General features: G+C 39.5%; 1 protein-coding gene and 1 long non-coding RNA gene across 7 annotated transcripts in view; both read left to right on the top strand.

Moving 5' to 3' along the window:
• Positions 1 to 12,528, top strand: part of si:dkey-237h12.3 (teneurin-3) — a 175,908-nt gene extending 163,380 nt beyond the window's left edge. For all 6 annotated transcript variants that reach the window (XM_037780026.1, XM_037780025.1, XM_037780024.1 and 3 more), the window contains 6 exons: positions 1,136 to 1,311; positions 1,741 to 1,976; positions 3,674 to 3,970; positions 7,158 to 8,769; positions 9,839 to 9,969; positions 10,522 to 12,528. In XM_037780026.1, coding sequence (XP_037635954.1) covers positions 1,136 to 1,311; positions 1,741 to 1,976; positions 3,674 to 3,970; positions 7,158 to 8,769; positions 9,839 to 9,969; positions 10,522 to 11,274 — 3,205 coding nt within the window. In that variant the 3' untranslated portion in view covers positions 11,275 to 12,528. The remainder of the gene's footprint in view (positions 1 to 1,135; positions 1,312 to 1,740; positions 1,977 to 3,673; positions 3,971 to 7,157; positions 8,770 to 9,838; positions 9,970 to 10,521) is intronic.
• A 4,356-nt stretch (positions 12,529 to 16,884) lies between these two features.
• LOC119494596 overlaps positions 16,885 to 17,554 on the top strand; it is an 8,130-nt gene continuing 7,460 nt past the window's right edge. The window contains exon 1 of the long non-coding RNA XR_005208250.1: positions 16,885 to 17,104. This is a non-coding gene — a long non-coding RNA (uncharacterized LOC119494596). The remainder of the gene's footprint in view (positions 17,105 to 17,554) is intronic.

The following is a 17,554-nucleotide window of genomic DNA, read 5'->3' as shown; positions in this document are numbered from 1 at the left end:
GTCTATCTTGTCACAAAGGAGGCTAAATAACGCTCCAAACAAAATTGTGGCAAGGAAAAACTGGCCATGGCCATTTCCGAAGGGGTCCCATGACCTCTGACCTCAAGATATGTGGATGAAAATGGGTTCTACGGGTACCTACGAGTCTCCCCTTTACAGACATGCCCACTTTATGATAATCGCATGCAGTTTGGGGCAAGTCATAGTCAAGTCAGCACACTGACACACTGACAGCTGTTGTTGCCTGTTGAGCTGCAGTTTGTCATGTTATGATTTGAGCACATTTTTAATGCTCAATGCAGTACCTGTGAGGGTTTCTGGACAATATCTGTCATTGTTTTGTGTTGTTAATTGATTTCCAATAATAAATATATACATACATTTGCATAAAACAGCATATTTATCCACTCCCGTGTTGATAAGAGTAGTAAATACTTGACAAATCTCCCTTTAAGCTACATTTTGAACAGATAAAAAATGTGTGATTCATTTGCGATTAATCACGATTAACGATGGACAATCATGCGATTAATCGCAATTAAATATTTGAATCGATTGACAGCCCTAGTATCATATGTACAATAATATTGCAGTTAGCAGAAGAGGAGCAACAGAAGTGTCGGTTACAATAGGACTTTGTTTTAACATGCACATATTTAAAAAAGTAAAGTTGAACAAAATGACCAGCTCATGATTATATTTCGTTATAATGCGCCACCTGGACTCTCTATCATAACGACACTTTATTTTGGAAGCATGGCCTCTCAATGATTGAATTTCTCTCCCTTGTGTAATTCGCTGTCATGTCACATTATGCCATGAATGACATCCCCACTATGACTACAAAAAAAAGCAAAGCATTCAGTTGAGATTATAATGACAAATCAATCATCCAAATTGAATTAATTACAAGAGTGTGTGTTTTTTATATGTAAAACTGATAGCTGATGAGATGTGTCATTCTCCCGTATCAAATATTTGGGTTGATACAGACACCCCTTTCACTTATGCTCTGGAAACTGACATTTGATGTGATGGTCTTACTCAACAAGTATAAAAGAGCTGATAATTGAATGCACTGAGTGCCATCGTATATCAATGCTTTTGTCATTTTTCTGCTCTTCTTGTCAAACAGCTATGACAGTGAAGGGCGGCTAATGAATGTGACGTTCCCCACCGGAATGGTGAATAACTTGTACACGGACATATACAGCGCTTTGACGGTGGACATTGAAAGCTCCATGACAGAGGAGGAAATCAGCATCACCACGAATACCTCGACCATCCGTGCCTTCTACACTCTGGCTCAGGGTAAGGCCGCTGCCGGCGCTCGTCTTCCCCGACTCAGGCAGCTATTTTGTAAGCGGTTATTTGTCATTGTTTCAGGGGTCGCCGGGGCAATGTTGAGTAAGCTTAAGTCGTGTATCATCACAGCTTAGAGGGTCTGACAGACGACAGCGTAAATGATTACTCTCTCAGTGTGTGGGTTTGGGGTGTCAGGGAGACGCATCAACCTTGTATCTAAATGGTTTCTTCTCTCTGCCAGACCCAGATGGACCAGTTATTTCAGCACATCACTCACATCCATCTAATAATTTTCTAATAGGAAATACTAAGGACTTAAAGCATAATTAAGTACAACCAATAATTACCTCAGGAGACTGTCAATCATTCATCCCGGTGTGTAATTACTTATTAACTTGCTTTTTTTTTGTTCACTTTTTGTTTACCATGACATAGACCAATGTAGAAGCATCTATCAAGTTGGCTTTGACAACTCGCTGAGGATTACCTATGCCAACGGGATGGATACCCACTACCAGACAGAGCCCCACATCCTGGCAGGCGCTGCCAACCCGACTGTAGCCAGACGCAACATGAGCTTGCCAGGGGAGAGTGGGCAAAACTTGGTGGAGTGGCGCTTCCGCAAAGAACAAGCCAGAGGGAAAGTTATCGTGTTTGGACGCAAGCTTAGGGTGAGTTTGATTTATTATTTTTTTTTTCCTTCCTTGTGGCACATTCAAATGGTCAGCGTGACACGAATACAAAAGTGGCTATTCCCCTGTGGCTTTCAGTGTTGGACAGAGCAGGGGTTTCAAACGTTTTGGGGCCAGGGACCCCTCACAGGGGAGAACATTTCCCGAGGACATAACACAGATTATGTTTACTACCATTTGTAGAGAATAGACAAGAGTTGCCATTGGAACTATTTGTATTCAAAAACTTTCCAACCTAAATACTTCAGACCTGTTTCACAGTGATAAACAGAAACACATTTTGATTTGAATAATGTTAACCCCTTTCCATTCCACCCTCTTTTTTCAGAGGCATAGGGGTGGGGGACAGGGGATGTGGATGGATAGATAGATAGATAGATAGATAGATAGATAGTCAACAATAGATGTCACATAGAAGTGGTGTACATCATCTCAAAGCTGGGAACCTGAAGATTAATTTGAGATGCAGCTCAGCACTGTGTGTCAAGTTGTTCTAGTCATTAATAAAAAATAAAAAATGTATTAATAAATGAATTAATCAATTAAAATAACTAAAGTGTATAAGAGCGTAGAACATGATATGAGTTTGTGATGACCATGCTTATGCTCTATTATGTCTCATTAATTGTTGCAGCAAATTTTAGGTTGATACCATTTGTTACAAAGATTTGGTGCTAAATTTAACAATTTTTTACCATTCGAGAATTGATAAAAATGATCAACAATCTCTCCAAAATACCACATTAAGACACCATGGGCATGTCTGTAAAGGGGAGACTCGTGGGTACCCATAGAACCCATTTTCATTCACATATCTTGAGGTCAGAGGTCAAGGGACTCCTTTGAAAATCGTCATGCCAGTTTTTCCTTGCCAAAATGTAGTGTAAATTTGTAAAGTTATTTAGCAGTTTTCCCAACAAGCTAGCATGATATTGTTGGTAACAATTTAATCCCTAGGCTTTTCTAGTTTCATATGATACCAGTATCTTCACTCTATTAAGATAAGTTAAGATAAAATAAAAGGAGATAATCCTTTATTAGTCCCGTAGCGGGGAAATTATTAGAGACAGAGATCAGTTGCACAAAAATCAGACCAAACTGTCTAAAATATGACAGCTTATAATTTACGACTGCCCTTATTATAACATTGTAAAAATATTTCTACAATTCTTTCTTTCCACTGAAATTTATGAGTCACCTGAACATTTAGTCCCTGATATAGAGGGTTATCAATATTCCAGCACTGTACACAAGTCCACCTCTTTCTCCTTCCTCCTCCTCTGAATCTGACACTCAGATTTATGATTTACGGTACTTCATGAACTTAACTTGGGTGGTTACTTTGCCTCTTGAGTAATTTTAGTCTCCTCTAAATTTAGGAGGTTGTGATTTAAGTGCACCTGAATAATCGCCAGAGTGTCTCTCGGTTAAATGAGCCCTGTGAGGGAGGTGTTAATCTCTATGACAACTGTATTGAAAATGATGTGAATACGGTTCAAAAACGGTGGTGTCAAAACCAAGGATTTCTACTTGATGTTGCACAATTGTCAAGGCATATTGGTTGTATTGTTTCTTTTAAATCTGTTAATGATATCGTATTATCACCAGCAGTAGTAGCAGTAGTAGGAGTAGTTGTTTTTTGTTTTACACGTTATTAAATCAAATCTTTCCCACAGGTGAACGGGCGGAACATCCTTTCTGTCGATTACGATCGCACCCTGAGGACAGAGAAGATTTACGATGACCACAGGAAGTTCCTCTTAAAGATTATATACGACACAGCAGGCCACCCGGTGCTCTGGGTGCCCAGCAGTAAGCTACTGCCGGTTAATGTGAGCCGCACTAGCAGTGGACAAATCAGTGCCCTGCAGAGAGGTCCCACCACTGAGAGACTCGAGTATGATAGCCAAGGCCGCCTGGTTTCCAGGGTGTTTGCTGATGGGAAGATATGGAGTTACACCTACCTGGAGCAGGTGAGAAAATAACATGACCGGGAGGAAGCAGTATATAAGATGTACTGTACAGCAGGCTAGTCATTACCGCTCCAGGGTGAATAAAGCCCCTGACATGTAGCAGAGGTCACCCTGAAGAAGCCTATTTTGCAATAATCACCAGCTCCATGTACATAATTCTGCTTCTCACAGAGGTACCTAGCAAACACAGTCATAATTTTACACCAGCGGCAGATTTACGAGCATAATTTGCAAGCAGAAATGTTCAGAGGGATTACATCCACTAGCTATACCTCAACCTCTACCCAGTATGTAGAGTATAGTATATTACCCAAGGAAATTAGACCTCAAGTGGTTTAAACAGTAGGGATGATTACCATCTCTGCTGTGTGGTAGGTAGCACTGAATGGCAGTATCCTCTGCTCTGGTAGCAGTGTACAGTGCATGTGCAATAGAAGTGTGTACTCTTTAAATCACTGTGTGTGTAAAGATGGAGACCAGTTATTGAAGTGGAAAAAAATAAGTGGCTGTACTCCTCTTATTCACAGGTCAGCGTGTGTGTCAGACGGTATCAGCATCTCTTGCTCATATTGATTTATTATTTATTATTTCTTTAAGCATGTTATACTATGTCAGTCATAATCAGCTGTGATTTTATTGTTAGATTATTATACTTGGGCTACACATCTTATGTAGTAGGCCTATAATACTCCGATAATATTCCAACTGGAACATAAAAGGGTTAAGGCGGTGTGTTTGTATGTTTGCCCATAGTGTTATTAGTTAAAGTGTAGCCTATAGTAGGGTATCATTCAGGTTTTTGGAGCAGTGTCACAGTCAGGATGCGCCTACATATTATGCAGCAGGATAAAGAGACACATTATGTATTTCGACAGTGAAAAAAAGATAAGAGGAGATATTGGGTTTGGGGGTCTTCTCCCCAGACAATTTCATGGTTTTTGACTTAAACTCATTTACATAATTTTGGACCATTATTCTTACTATAGATAACTCCAAAAAAAGCTTAAAGACAAAACTTACTATAGTTGAATAATTATTTTATTATTTCCACATATAATCTGAACATTTATTTCTTCTGGAAATATTTGCCCTGTAAAATCATATTCTGTAAATCAAAAGAGCAGATTCAGAAAACTTTTAAATAATGTTCAATTCATTATATTAGTTGACGTTGACGAACAGTTCACTAACGAAGGACGTATTGTATCAATAAATAACAGCGGCGTCGTTTTCACCCCCGTGACGTGCCGTGTATCGGCTTGTCTAGATGCTGTGCAGTATGATTATGAATCTCCCAGAGAACTTGATATGGAGAGGGCAGAAAAGAGTACCGGCAGATTGTGAGAAGTGCCGGTACGCAAGAAAAAGTCATACGCCAAGGAGTATAATGTAGAAGTGCCAGTACGGCGTACCGGTGAGTACCGGCCCACTTCGAGCATTGATGGGAACAGACCTGAAGACTAATTGTTTTATGTACTTCTGCATGTCATTTTGTATCATATGTCCTGTCCTGTTTGTTTCGTGCTGTGTGTATGTTTAAATTATGACCCTGCTTAAGGACTGCAAATTTAGCTTTAGCTTTAATACATCAAATGGTAGTGTTTATGTTTAATATTGTTCGTGGTCCTGTTCAAAATACGATAAAACATTAAATAGCTGAAACCTACAAAGACTGGACACTCCACACCTAATGAGAGTTTCCACTGCGGCCAGAGAGTACAAATTGAAAGACAGTAAATACAGAGATAACACATTGAGCGATGGGCAGGCTAAAATTATATGAAATCCTGTGGGAGCACAATTTTCACATTTAACAACTGAGTAAATACAGTCGTTAAATACACAGTATGTACTCCTTTCTGACTGCCAAAAATAAAAACATGCAAATGTTTGGGGAAATATTTTTGTAGGTTTCAGGTAGTGTTCAGGTCTGCTAAATTTACTCCTATTTGTTTTATTCTTTGGAAAATATTGGAATCCACTTCTCTGCTAAACAACAAAGGACACCCTGAGGCTAAATTATGTACATAGTGATTTAAACATTTATACATGAAAATAAAGAAAAACTGACAGGTCTTTGCATTTTGTTGTTACATCATGTCAAACAGCAAAATATCACACCATCTATCTCCTCCACAAAAATATCCTCTCGTTGTTTTCTAGACCGTATTTAAGATTTCACTGAGATGCTCAGCTTTAAAAAAAAGCATGCAGAGATTTCCTCAGCTACTCCTGGCCGCATCCTGTCATTGCGTGACCTGGAGAGGCCATGTCAACACTCTGACATAAGGAACACAGAGAGCTCAGGGAGCGCAGGGAACCTCTGTGTCGCAACGGATGACTGGACATGACATTTTAACAGAGAGGGTGGTAAACCTTTAGAAGACAGACCACACTCCACACTGCATATGCTGTAAATTAATGAAACTAGTCTCTGTGGGTAATAGGAGGTAAAAGTAAACATTGCTTATGTTGCACACATGTGCATGTTGACTACTAGACAATCATTAACAGTTGAACATGCAAACTGTTTTCTACACCAGCATTCTTTGTAGGGTTGCAACTAACGATTATTTTGTTGTTGATTAATCTGTCAATTATTTTCTTGATTAATCAGTTAGTTGTTTGGTCTATAAAAAGTCAGAATTTGGTGAAAGATGTCGATCAATGTTTCCCAAAGCCCAAGATGACGTCCTCAAATGTCTTGTTTTGCCCACAACTCAAAGATATTCAGTTGACTGTCAAAGAGGAGTAAAGAAACCAGAAAATATTCACATTTAAGAAGCTGGAATCAGATCATTTTGAGGCTAATTAATTTAAAAGTTGACATCTAATCGATTAATCAAATAATCTTGCATCTCTAATTCATAGTAAATGTTTTTCGTAGAAGCTCTATGAAGTATTTAACATCAGTATATCATTTTCAAAGTATTTTAAAGCTGAAGCTGTACATTCTGCATTAACAGGTTAGACACTGGGCTGCACGATAGGTAGCCGCTGTCTCACAACAGTGATACTGTGGTTAAAGCTACCTAGTGCATTTTTCATATACCCCGTTTCTCCTTTTCTCATACAGGAAATTTCTGCTCACTTTGCCTGCACTTACATTGCCTGCTACTAAATATATATTATGTATAAATATTATGTAACCCAAGAGAACACCTGCTATTTTGCTCTTTTCTTTCAGTCCATGGTTCTCCTGCTCCACAGTCAACGGCAGTACATATTTGATTTCGACCCTCTGGACCGGCTTTCTGCTGTCACGATGCCAAGCGTAGCCCGCTACACCATGCAGACCATCCGTTCAGTGGGCTACTACAGGAACCTTTATCACCCCCCGGAGAGCAACGCCTCAGTGGCTGTGGACTACAGCGAAGACGGCCTCCTACTCAGAGTATCTCACCTCGGCACAGGCCGGAGGATCCTGTACAGGTACCGGCGGCAGAACAAACTGTCTGAGATCCTGTACGACAGCACGAGGGTCAGCTTCACCTACGACGAGACAGCGGGAGTGCTGAAGACTGTCAATCTGCAGAATGAAGGATTCATCTGCTCCATCCGTTATCGCCAAGTGGGTCCCCTCGTGGACCGGCAGATTTTCCGCTTCAGCGAGGACGGCATGGTCAACGCACGCTTTGACTACACCTACGACAGCAGCCTGCGTGTCACCAGCGTGCAAGGCGTCATCAACGAAACGCCGCTACCCATCGATCTATACCAGTTTGATGACATCTCAGGAAAGGTTGAACAGTTTGGGAAGTTTGGGGTGATCTACTATGACATAAATCAGATCATATCCACCGCAGTCATGACCTACACCAAGCACTTTGACGCACACGGACGCATCAAGGAGATCCAGTACGAGATATTCCGCTCGCTCATGTACTGGATCACTTTCCAGTATGACGACGTGGGGCGAGTCATCAAGCGAGAGATCAAGATCGGCCCCTTCGCCAACACCACCAAGTACGGCTATGAGTATGACGTGGACGGCCAGCTCCAAACCGTATACCTGAACGAGAAGGTGATGTGGCGCTATACGTACGACCTTAACGGAAATCTGCATCTGCTGAACGCGGGAAGCAGTGCCAGACTTCTTCCTCTGCGTTACGACTTGAGAGACCGCATCACCCGCCTTGGAGATATCCAATACAGAATGGATGAAGATGGTTTCCTCCGTCAGCGGGGAGCCGAAATCTTTGAGTACAACTCCAAAGGACTCTTGGTGCGGGTATATAGCAAGAGCAGCGGATGGACCATTCAGTACCGCTACGACGGACTCGGACGCAGAGTGTCCACCAAGACAAGCTTGGGCCAACACCTGCAATACTTCTACGCAGACCTGAGCTACCCGGCGAGGATTACACATGTATACAACCACTCCAGTTCAGAGATCACCTCGCTCTACTATGACCTCCAAGGCCACCTGTTTGCTATGGAGATAAGCAGCGGGGAGGAGTTCTACATCGCCTGTGATAACACCGGCACACCTCTGGCGGTCTTCACCAGCAACGGCCTCCTGGTCAAACAGCTGCAATACACAGCATACGGCGAGGTTTACTTCGACTCAAACCCAGACTTCCAGCTTGTGCTCGGGTTTCACGGAGGACTGTATGAGCCCCTGACCAAACTGCTGCACTTCGGGGAGCAGGATTATGATATAATGTCTGGAAGGTGGACTGTGCCAGATGTCTCTACTTGGCAAAAAGTTAGCAAAGAGCCGGCTCCTTTTAATTTATACATGTTCAGAAGTAACAACCCGATCAGCAAAGTCCATGAAATGAGAGAATATGTTGCAGGTAAGAGATATTGCTATTGATGATGATGATTTTTAGGGCTGCAACTAATCATTATTGATTTTTCTGCAGACATGTTTCTCCATGAACCATTTTATCTATAACATGTTCATTATTACTTGCATAATCAATCTTAGAATTTGTATCTGACCATTAACCCAAATATGTGTGGTTTACTATCTTATGTGACAAAAAAGCAGATCCTCACAAGTAGCTTGAAAAATTAGTTTCCAAAAATACTTGCCAATTAATTTTCTGTCAATCAACTATTTTAGGGTTATTAGTAGCTGTACTTAAGTATATGTACATTTTTTATATTAATTTATTTTATTTTGTAATAATTAGTATTTTCTCAACAGTTTCACATTTTTATTAAAGTGACGAGTATCAAACTAGTCACTTAAATGCTTACTGTTCAAGAAATTGTGTTAAAGAGGACCTATTATGCTTTTGTGATTTTTCCCTTTTCTTTAGTGTGTTATATAGTTTTTGTGCATATAAAAGGTCTGCAAAGTTATAAAGCCCAAAGGGAGTTACTCTCCTGCACTGCCTGAAACGCCCTGATTGAAGTCCCGCCTTTTCTTCCGTAACGTGGTGATGTCACCAAGTAACACACTTTGGCTAGCGGCTTGTTCGCCACACCCTCAAACAAAGCTAGTTAGAGCGGAGCAGGACCGGAGTCCGAAGACTTTGGTTCGGTTGATCAATCACAACAGAGTGGGCCAGCTGACCAATCAGAGCAGACTGTGGTTTTCCAGAATCAGGGGCAGGAGCTCAAACAGAGTGTTTCAGACAGAGGGTGAAAAGAATTGCTTCAGCACAGCCAGCTTGAGAAAAGTTATGCGTTTTTTGAACGTTAAAGCATGTAAACATGTTCTAGTAGAAACCCTAAATACAAGTATGCACCTGAAAATAAGCATAATAGGTCCACTTTAAAACCTTTTTTCTCAATATACAGTATAAAAGATTTGTTTTATATTTTCAAAAAAAGTTTTTCTAAAACATTTATCGTAAGGTTCAAAGGTATTGATGTTGTAACTTACTAAAAGCCTAATTCATTTTTATTGCACAGATGTGAACAGCTGGCTTGTAACCTTTGGCTTTCATCTTCACAACACCATTCCTGGGTTTCCCGTCCCAAAGTTTGATTTAAGCATGCCATCCTATGAACTGAGGAAGAGTCAGCGCTGGGATGATCTGCCGGTGGGTAAAATAAATATCTTTCATGAATATTGAATACGAAATAAACAACCATACGCCAACAGACATGCTTTTGAACGTGTAGGGGATCAGACAGACAACAACAAAAATTCCATTGTTTTTCTCTTACATCAGTATTTTGAAGCTGCCATCTCTTAATTGGATTGCTATGTATTTCATAAAATATCAATTTTAATTGGGCCATATTTGCATATTCACATAATAAGCACAAATTGTACTTTCCTACCAGTTGAACACATTTTAACATCGTCTAACTTTCTATGTAATCTTTTTGTGCTGCTACTGTTTAAACAATCGTTTGAGGCTATTTATGCTAGGCTTCTTTGGTTTAAGGTCTTAACACAAAAAGTGTTGCTGTAAAATTGTCATGGGGGATTTATCTACTTTTGGCTTGAGAACACAGCTTGAAAAGACCATTATCTTAGACAGGGATGAAAAACTCTCTGAAGCAGAGCAGTAGCTGGTTCTAAATGGCCTGGAGAGTCAGGTTCTGCCATGTTCATGCGTTAACGTTTCACTGCACTTTTCCTACAGTCTATCTCTGGGGTCCAGCAGGAAGTAACCAGACAAGCGCATTCTCTCTTGTCATTTGAGCGGCTGCCAGAGGTCCATCTCAGTCGAGGTCGCAGAGGTGAAAAGTCTTGGCTGTGGTTCTCGGCGGCAATGTCTCCCATCGGAAGAGCCGTTATGTTTGCCATCTACAAGGGCAGCGTTCACACTCACACGCTCAACGTGGCCAGTGAGGACTGTATCAAGGTTGCAACAATCCTCAACAACGCTTTCTATTTGGAAGACCTCCACTTCACCATAGAAGGACGGGACACACACTACTTTGTGAAGCCAGGCCTTCCAGACGGCGACCTTGCTGCATTGCACCTCACTAGTGGACACAAGACTCTGGAGAATGGCGTCAATGTGACTGTTTCCCAGTCCACCACAGTCATGGATAGTCGGACTCGGCGTTTCGCAGATGTGGAGATCCGTGCCGGCGCTCTAGCTCTTCATATCCGCTATGGATCCACGGTGGACGAGGAGAAAGCGCGGGTTGTTGAGCTCGCTCGTCAGCGCGCCCTTGCCGGTGCGTGGGCGAGAGAACAGCAGCGAGTGCGAGACGGCGAGGAAGGGTTCCGCCCCTGGACAGAGGGAGAGAAGAGGCAGCTTTTGAGTAGTGGGAAAGTATTGGGGTATGACGGGTACTATGTGCTCTCCATTGAGCAGTACCCAGAATTAGCAGACAGCGCTAATAACATCCACTTTCTTCGGCAAAGTGAAATTGGGAAAAGGTAACAATACGAGGTGCATTTTCTGCCAAAGAGACTTAGTTTTGGTAGAGACTTACTAGCGGACAAAATGAAAAGCAACCGTAATCAAAGGTTGCTGCTATGTACCCTGAGTGTCGTGTGTTTTTGTAAAAAAAAAAAAGAAAAGAAAAAAATACAAGGGGTCAAAAGCAATGCTGTGCATTGTGACCTAGGGACTACAGAGTAAATGTATAACTACACCAAGCCTTACCATGGCAGTTACAGGTCAGTTCCTCTGTTGCACAAGCCTTTTGGACTCTGGACTATGAAGCAGAGGAACAGCGGTGTCTTTGGGGAAACAGTGAGCTAATTTAGGTGTTTTTATGTTTTTTCGTTTTGTTTTCATCAAGAAAAATCTCAACAGAAAGTATTATAAGAGCAAAGGAAATGTTTACATTATGCATATCTGCACTTCACTAGAAGTACGGGGCTTGAGAGTTCACGCTCCGAGAGCAAGCAGTGTCCTTGAGCAAATGTTTGTTTATAAATCAGAGACTTCTGACGCTAGAGATATCCTCACCAAACAACCACTATGTATACCAGATTTAGCACTGTAAACATCGAAAAACATCAAAATGTCTTATTCTCTTTGAGATGCTTTTAAACAGAAAAAAAGAAACAGTTTCCATGTTTAAATACCCAATATTCATTGTGAAAAAAGGACAGCAAAGGTATGCCGAACTCTGTTTGGGGAGTAAAAGGCACAGATGTGTCTTGGATAGCACAGGGACACCATGTTTTGTAAATTATGCAAGAGTTTTATGGCGTTTTTTTTAAGAAACTGAATAAATGTCTGTATTAGTCATATTAACAGTAATTTATGTTGTGTTTATACATGACAAATAAAGTCCCGCTGATTTTGATTTTTTTTTTCTTTGATTTTTCAGCATTTTTTTTTAGTTACGTTCCTCCTAATATGGCTATGTGGGGCTTCTTCACAATGCTCTGTTTAAGTAACTAACAGAAACCTGTGCATGTAGTGACAAGTATTTACAAGTGGTGATGTATCTATAACATGCCGTCAACTATTATTTCCACTAAATTTAATGTTTATTGGGCATAATGCCTTTTGACCTGGCTTCCTGTCCAATGAATATTTCATCAACACAAATATTTCATGAACCCATATCACATAAACAAGGTTACAGTGGATCCAAATATAGATCACATCCATGTTCTCGGTAGGTATACTTTTTTTGAATGTTAAATGCACTCATGGATTAAAATGATATTGGGGTTCTTTTTGGTGTGTTGTTTTTTTAAGAATTAGACCAAGTTCTGCCTTTTTGTTATCATTTCACTAATGAACTGTTTAGTGTTACAATGAATATGAAACACGAGAAAGATGTAGACACTAACTTGGATATCAACGATGCTTAAAGTCTTTCCAAATTGCTAAGTATGCATGACCTCAGTATTCCAAAAAATATCAAAAACACAAATTACATTAATAATGAAAAATACAATCTTCTGATGTACAAAGCCAAAGAAGACAAATGCAGCATTAGTTTGAAGTCAACTGCTTGAATCTACTCTGAGCTGAAGTGTCTAAATTGTAGCTGAAGAGATTTTGAGTGAAATGTAGACAGTTGCCTATAACAATCATCAAAACCAAAAAAAGAATTTTAGGTATAAGTTTATGTGACTCGTATTTTTGAAATTACATTTGGGTTGCGATCAGCTTTCCCACGCTCAGTGTTATTCATCAAAGCACAGTTCGGATGATAGAAGTCATAATTCTGAAAACAACTTCACATGAAAGTGATTTCTTTTTTCATGGTTAACTTCAAACAGCATTTCAAACCAAACGAGTGCGGAATATTCTTTGCTCACAGCTTGTTTTATGCTGTTGTTTTTTGACCTCCCCCCTGTTGTTCCAACATCCCGCAGATTCTTTATGTTTCAGAAATGTAGCAGTGTTTTATGACACATAGAGATGAACAAAGCTGCATCTCTTTGAATGTTGCGCAGCTCAAAATCTGAAATACATGCCTTCAAAGTTTTCATCAGACTCCCTTAGGATATATTCCCCCCACCCCACATCACCAACTGATAATGAGATATCTTCTTTAAGTTCCCCTGTGAGCTATTGTATATTGTTTCACACTGAAATTGCAGTGAACTCATACAAACCCCCATTTGTTTTGATACATCCATACAAAGAATTTCAAACCCCACCAAAACCCTGCTGAAAAAAAAATCTTCAAATACAAACTCTGCCAAATATGTAGCATTCAAATATTTCATTCTCTTAAAGGTCCTCTGATGCTCCCTAGTGGTACACAGTGCATAGTTCAGAAAGTCATCCAGTCCTCCAGCTGACTGTTTAATGTGCATATCATGTAGCAGTACACTTATAATAACAGCAGCCATCATTATACTTTCAGAGAGGTCAGAAAAACTTCAAGTAATTCATTCAAATTCCAGTGATTAGTGTGCCAGATGAAAAAAAAAAAAGAAAAGAACAATTCTGGATACTCCAGGTTAATTTAAAGAGACATCAAATGGAATAGATAAACCACTATTATTAAAATAATCCGCAGTGCTGCTGCAGTATCACACTGTGACCACAGTAGGCACTGGCAAAGCAACAGTGCGGCATACCACTACGCAGTGCAACTAGACCGACTTCAAAGCCTTATATAAAAGAGATGGCACGACTGCGAGAACATCAAAGACCCAAAAGCATCACGCAATAACCACATCAGAGCAATGGGAAAAAAATGAGCCATGTTTCATAATTCAATTGAGCCTCATTTTATGCACGTATAACACAAAGATAGCCAAACATGATTTTGTCGCATATGTGTCCCATCTTGGCGGCACAATCACAGCACTGAAGAAGAAGGCATACATCATATATGATGCTTGAGTTTGACGTCACATAGCTTAGATTTATTTAGGCGGGTTAATTTTGGACTTGTGCTCTGAATTTTTGAAAAGCTACTCTCGGCGCTCAAATTCAATTACGATCATGTGATGTAGAGCTGAGAGAAAGGAAAGCTACAGTAATTCAAAGTGAAGTTGAATTTACAGTAGTGATGCAACAATCATTGATGCGATATTAGAAATGTGCGATCAAGCGCATCAATGAGCTGATTAGATAATTATGAACGCATGGAATAGTCAACAGATTGAGCTCTCTAATGATCTTCTAGTAAATAACAGTGTGATTGCATCTCCAAGGGCAGCACGCATTTTAAATGTGAGGTTGCTATAAATGGTATACATTTAAACAAATAGTCCGTTTGTTTTTGTCAAAACTCATATCAGTGTTGATGTCCTTCCATGACTTTTACCAAACCTGCTTTTTCTGCCAACCAGTGTTATTAGATTTCCACATGCATACAATGTGATGACGTTTTGCCATAAAATAAATCATAAAAAGTCATACTGTAGTATAGTATGCCCATAAAAATGTCATAATTAATCAATCAGTCAAACTTTATTCATATAGCACAAGTCATACATCAAATGCAACTCCAAGTGATGAACATATAATTCAAAAGAACACAAATTTAATAAATAAATAAAAGTATTTAAATGAATAAAGACATTTAAATGAGTCAAATAAAGTACAGTATAATAAAACTAGTAACGAGCCAAACAAGTAGTCTGGAGCGAAACCACTTAGTGATTTGTAAACCAATAAAAGATTCTTAGAAATCAATTCTGAAACTAACAGGTAGCCAGCGCAATGATTTAAAATAGGTGTAATGTGTGTTCTCCTTCTTGCCCTGATCAACCAACTACGGCTTTTTTAGGTAGGCCAGAAAGGAGAGCATTACAATAGTTGAGTCTACTAGTGATTAAAGTGTGCACACGTTTCTCAATGTTGTCCTGGGTGAGAAATGGACACACTCTGACAATATTTTTTAAATGATAAATGGCAGTTTTTACTGTAGGTTTTTAGCCTGGTACCTGGGACTGAGAGCCAGTGACTTCAATTTAGAGGTCAGTTTCTCTCTATGAGCTTCTGCTCCAATGACGAGTACCTTTGTTTCTGATTGAGCTGAAGGAAGTTCTGAGCCATCCTAGCATTAATGTCTAAAATACATTTGTGGAGGGCATCAATAGGGCTTGTGTCATCAGGAGACGCAGCAATGTAGAGCTGAGTATCATCAGCATAACTGGTGAAAATTGATACCATGTGGGATTTGGATTGAGCCTTGTGGTATGCCATGGTTGATATAGTATTTTTGAGTGTTCATCGAGGGCAACAAAAAATGATTTACCTGTGAGATGAGATATAAATCACTTGAGAACCGTGCTAGAGAGGCCCACACATTTATTTAGTCTGTCCATGAGAATATTGTGGTCGACTGTATTAAATGCTGCACTCAGGTAAGAAAGGACAAGGATGGAGAGTTTTTTTGTGTCCAGGTTGATTCTCAGGTAATTCACAACCTTAACCAAGGCTGTTTCTGTGCTATGATGGGCCTGAAAACCTGATTGAATTTTTTTAAAAACTCATAGTATAGTATGTCAAAAGTTTTATGAAAATAAGTCAGTATAGTATATCGGAAAAATTTCATGAAAAAAAAGTCATAGTATTGTATGTCAAAAAATGTCATGAAAAAGTCATAGTATAGTATGTTGAATAATTTCATGAAAAAAAGTCATAGTATAACATGTCGTCGAAAAATTTCATGAAAAAAAGTCGTAGTATAGAATGTTTAAAAATTTCATGAAAAGAAGTCATAGTAAAGTATGTTGAAAAATTTCATGAAAAAAAGTCATAGTAAAGTATGTTGAAAAATTTCATGAAACAAAGTCATAGTATAGTATGTCGAAAAATTTCATGAAAAAGTCATAGTATAGAATGTCGGAAAAATTTCATGAAAAAAATCATAGTATAACATGTCGTCGAATAATTTCATGAAAAAAAAGTAATAGTATAGTATGTCGAATAATTTCATGAAAAAAAAGTCATAGTATAGTATATCCGAAAAATTTCATGAAAAAAAGTCATAGTATGTATGTCGAAAACTTTCATGAAAAAGTCATAGCATAGTATGTTTAAAAATTTCATGTAAAAAAGTTATAGTACAGCAGGTTGAATAATTTCATGAAAAAAAGTCATTGTATAGTATGTTGAAAAATTTCATGAAAAAAGTCATAGTATAGCATGTTGGAAGAGTTCATAAAACAAAGTCATGGTATAGTATGTCAAAGGTTTTATGAAAATAAGTCAGTATAGTATGTCAGAAAAATTTCATGAAAAAAAGTCATAGTATAGTATGTCGAATAATTTCATGAAAAAAAAGTCATAGTATAGTATGTTTAAAAATGTCATTAAAAAACATAGTATAGCATGTTGAAAAATTTCATGAAAAAAAATCAGGGTTAGGGTTAGGGTTAGGGTTAGGGGTTAAGGTTAGGGTTAGGGTTAGGGGGTTAGGGGGTTAGGGTTAGGGTTAGGGTTGGGTTAGGGTTAGGGTTAGGGTTAGGGTTAGGATTAGGGTTAGGGTTAGGCTTAGGGTTAGGGGGTTAGAGTTAGGGTTAGGGTTAGGATTAGGGGGTTAGGGTTAGGGTTAGGGTTAGGGTTAGGGGGTTAGGGTTAGGGTTAGGGTTAGGGTTAGGGTTAGGGGTTAGGGTTAGGGTTAGGTTTGGGTTATGGTTGGGGTTGATAGATCCGGTGGAGGTTTGTTTGCACTGGCCTAAAGATCTGTATGTAAGTGTGTGTGGCTGTATGATGCTTTATGTGTGAGCTGGTTCCTGTTCCTGTCGGGATGGATGGGTGAGGTGGCCGGAGCAGCTCTCCGCCCCGGGAGGCCCGGGTTCGACTCCCAGACGAGGCGGAGGACCAGGATGTGGTCCCCAAGCGGACGGGGAGCCAATGCTTTTTTGGTGGGACAAGGAGAGAAGGCAAGGTGATAACTGCACAGGTCCTGAAAGGTCAATAATAAAAGAATAAATAAATCAATAAAAGAAAATAAATAGAAGGACAGTGCTTAAAAGGCTCCATGGCGGATAAGTAAAATATATGTGGAAGGTCAAGGTAAACATATATCACACATAAATGTATAAAAAACATAATCACACACATAGAGTATCTTAATTTAGAATAAAAGCACTAAAAGGAATAAGAAAAAATAAAAAGGACCTGTGCAGTGTCAAGATAAAAGTATATTTTTTATTATTATTGTTTGATTTGTAGTCTTCTCTGGAGGAGGGTCCCAGGTAACACTGTTGGGAAGGAAAATGGGTGAAACAGATGAGGTTGGAGAGGGAAGGATTAGGTTTGGGGAAGGAAAGGAGATGGA

Source organism: Sebastes umbrosus, chromosome 9 (assembly GCF_015220745.1).
Source record: "Sebastes umbrosus isolate fSebUmb1 chromosome 9, fSebUmb1.pri, whole genome shotgun sequence".
NCBI classification, from domain to species: Eukaryota; Metazoa; Chordata; class Actinopteri; order Perciformes; family Sebastidae; genus Sebastes; species Sebastes umbrosus.
The sequence above is the reverse complement of the archived record's forward strand: the minus strand, read 5'-3'. Positions and strand labels throughout refer to the sequence as shown.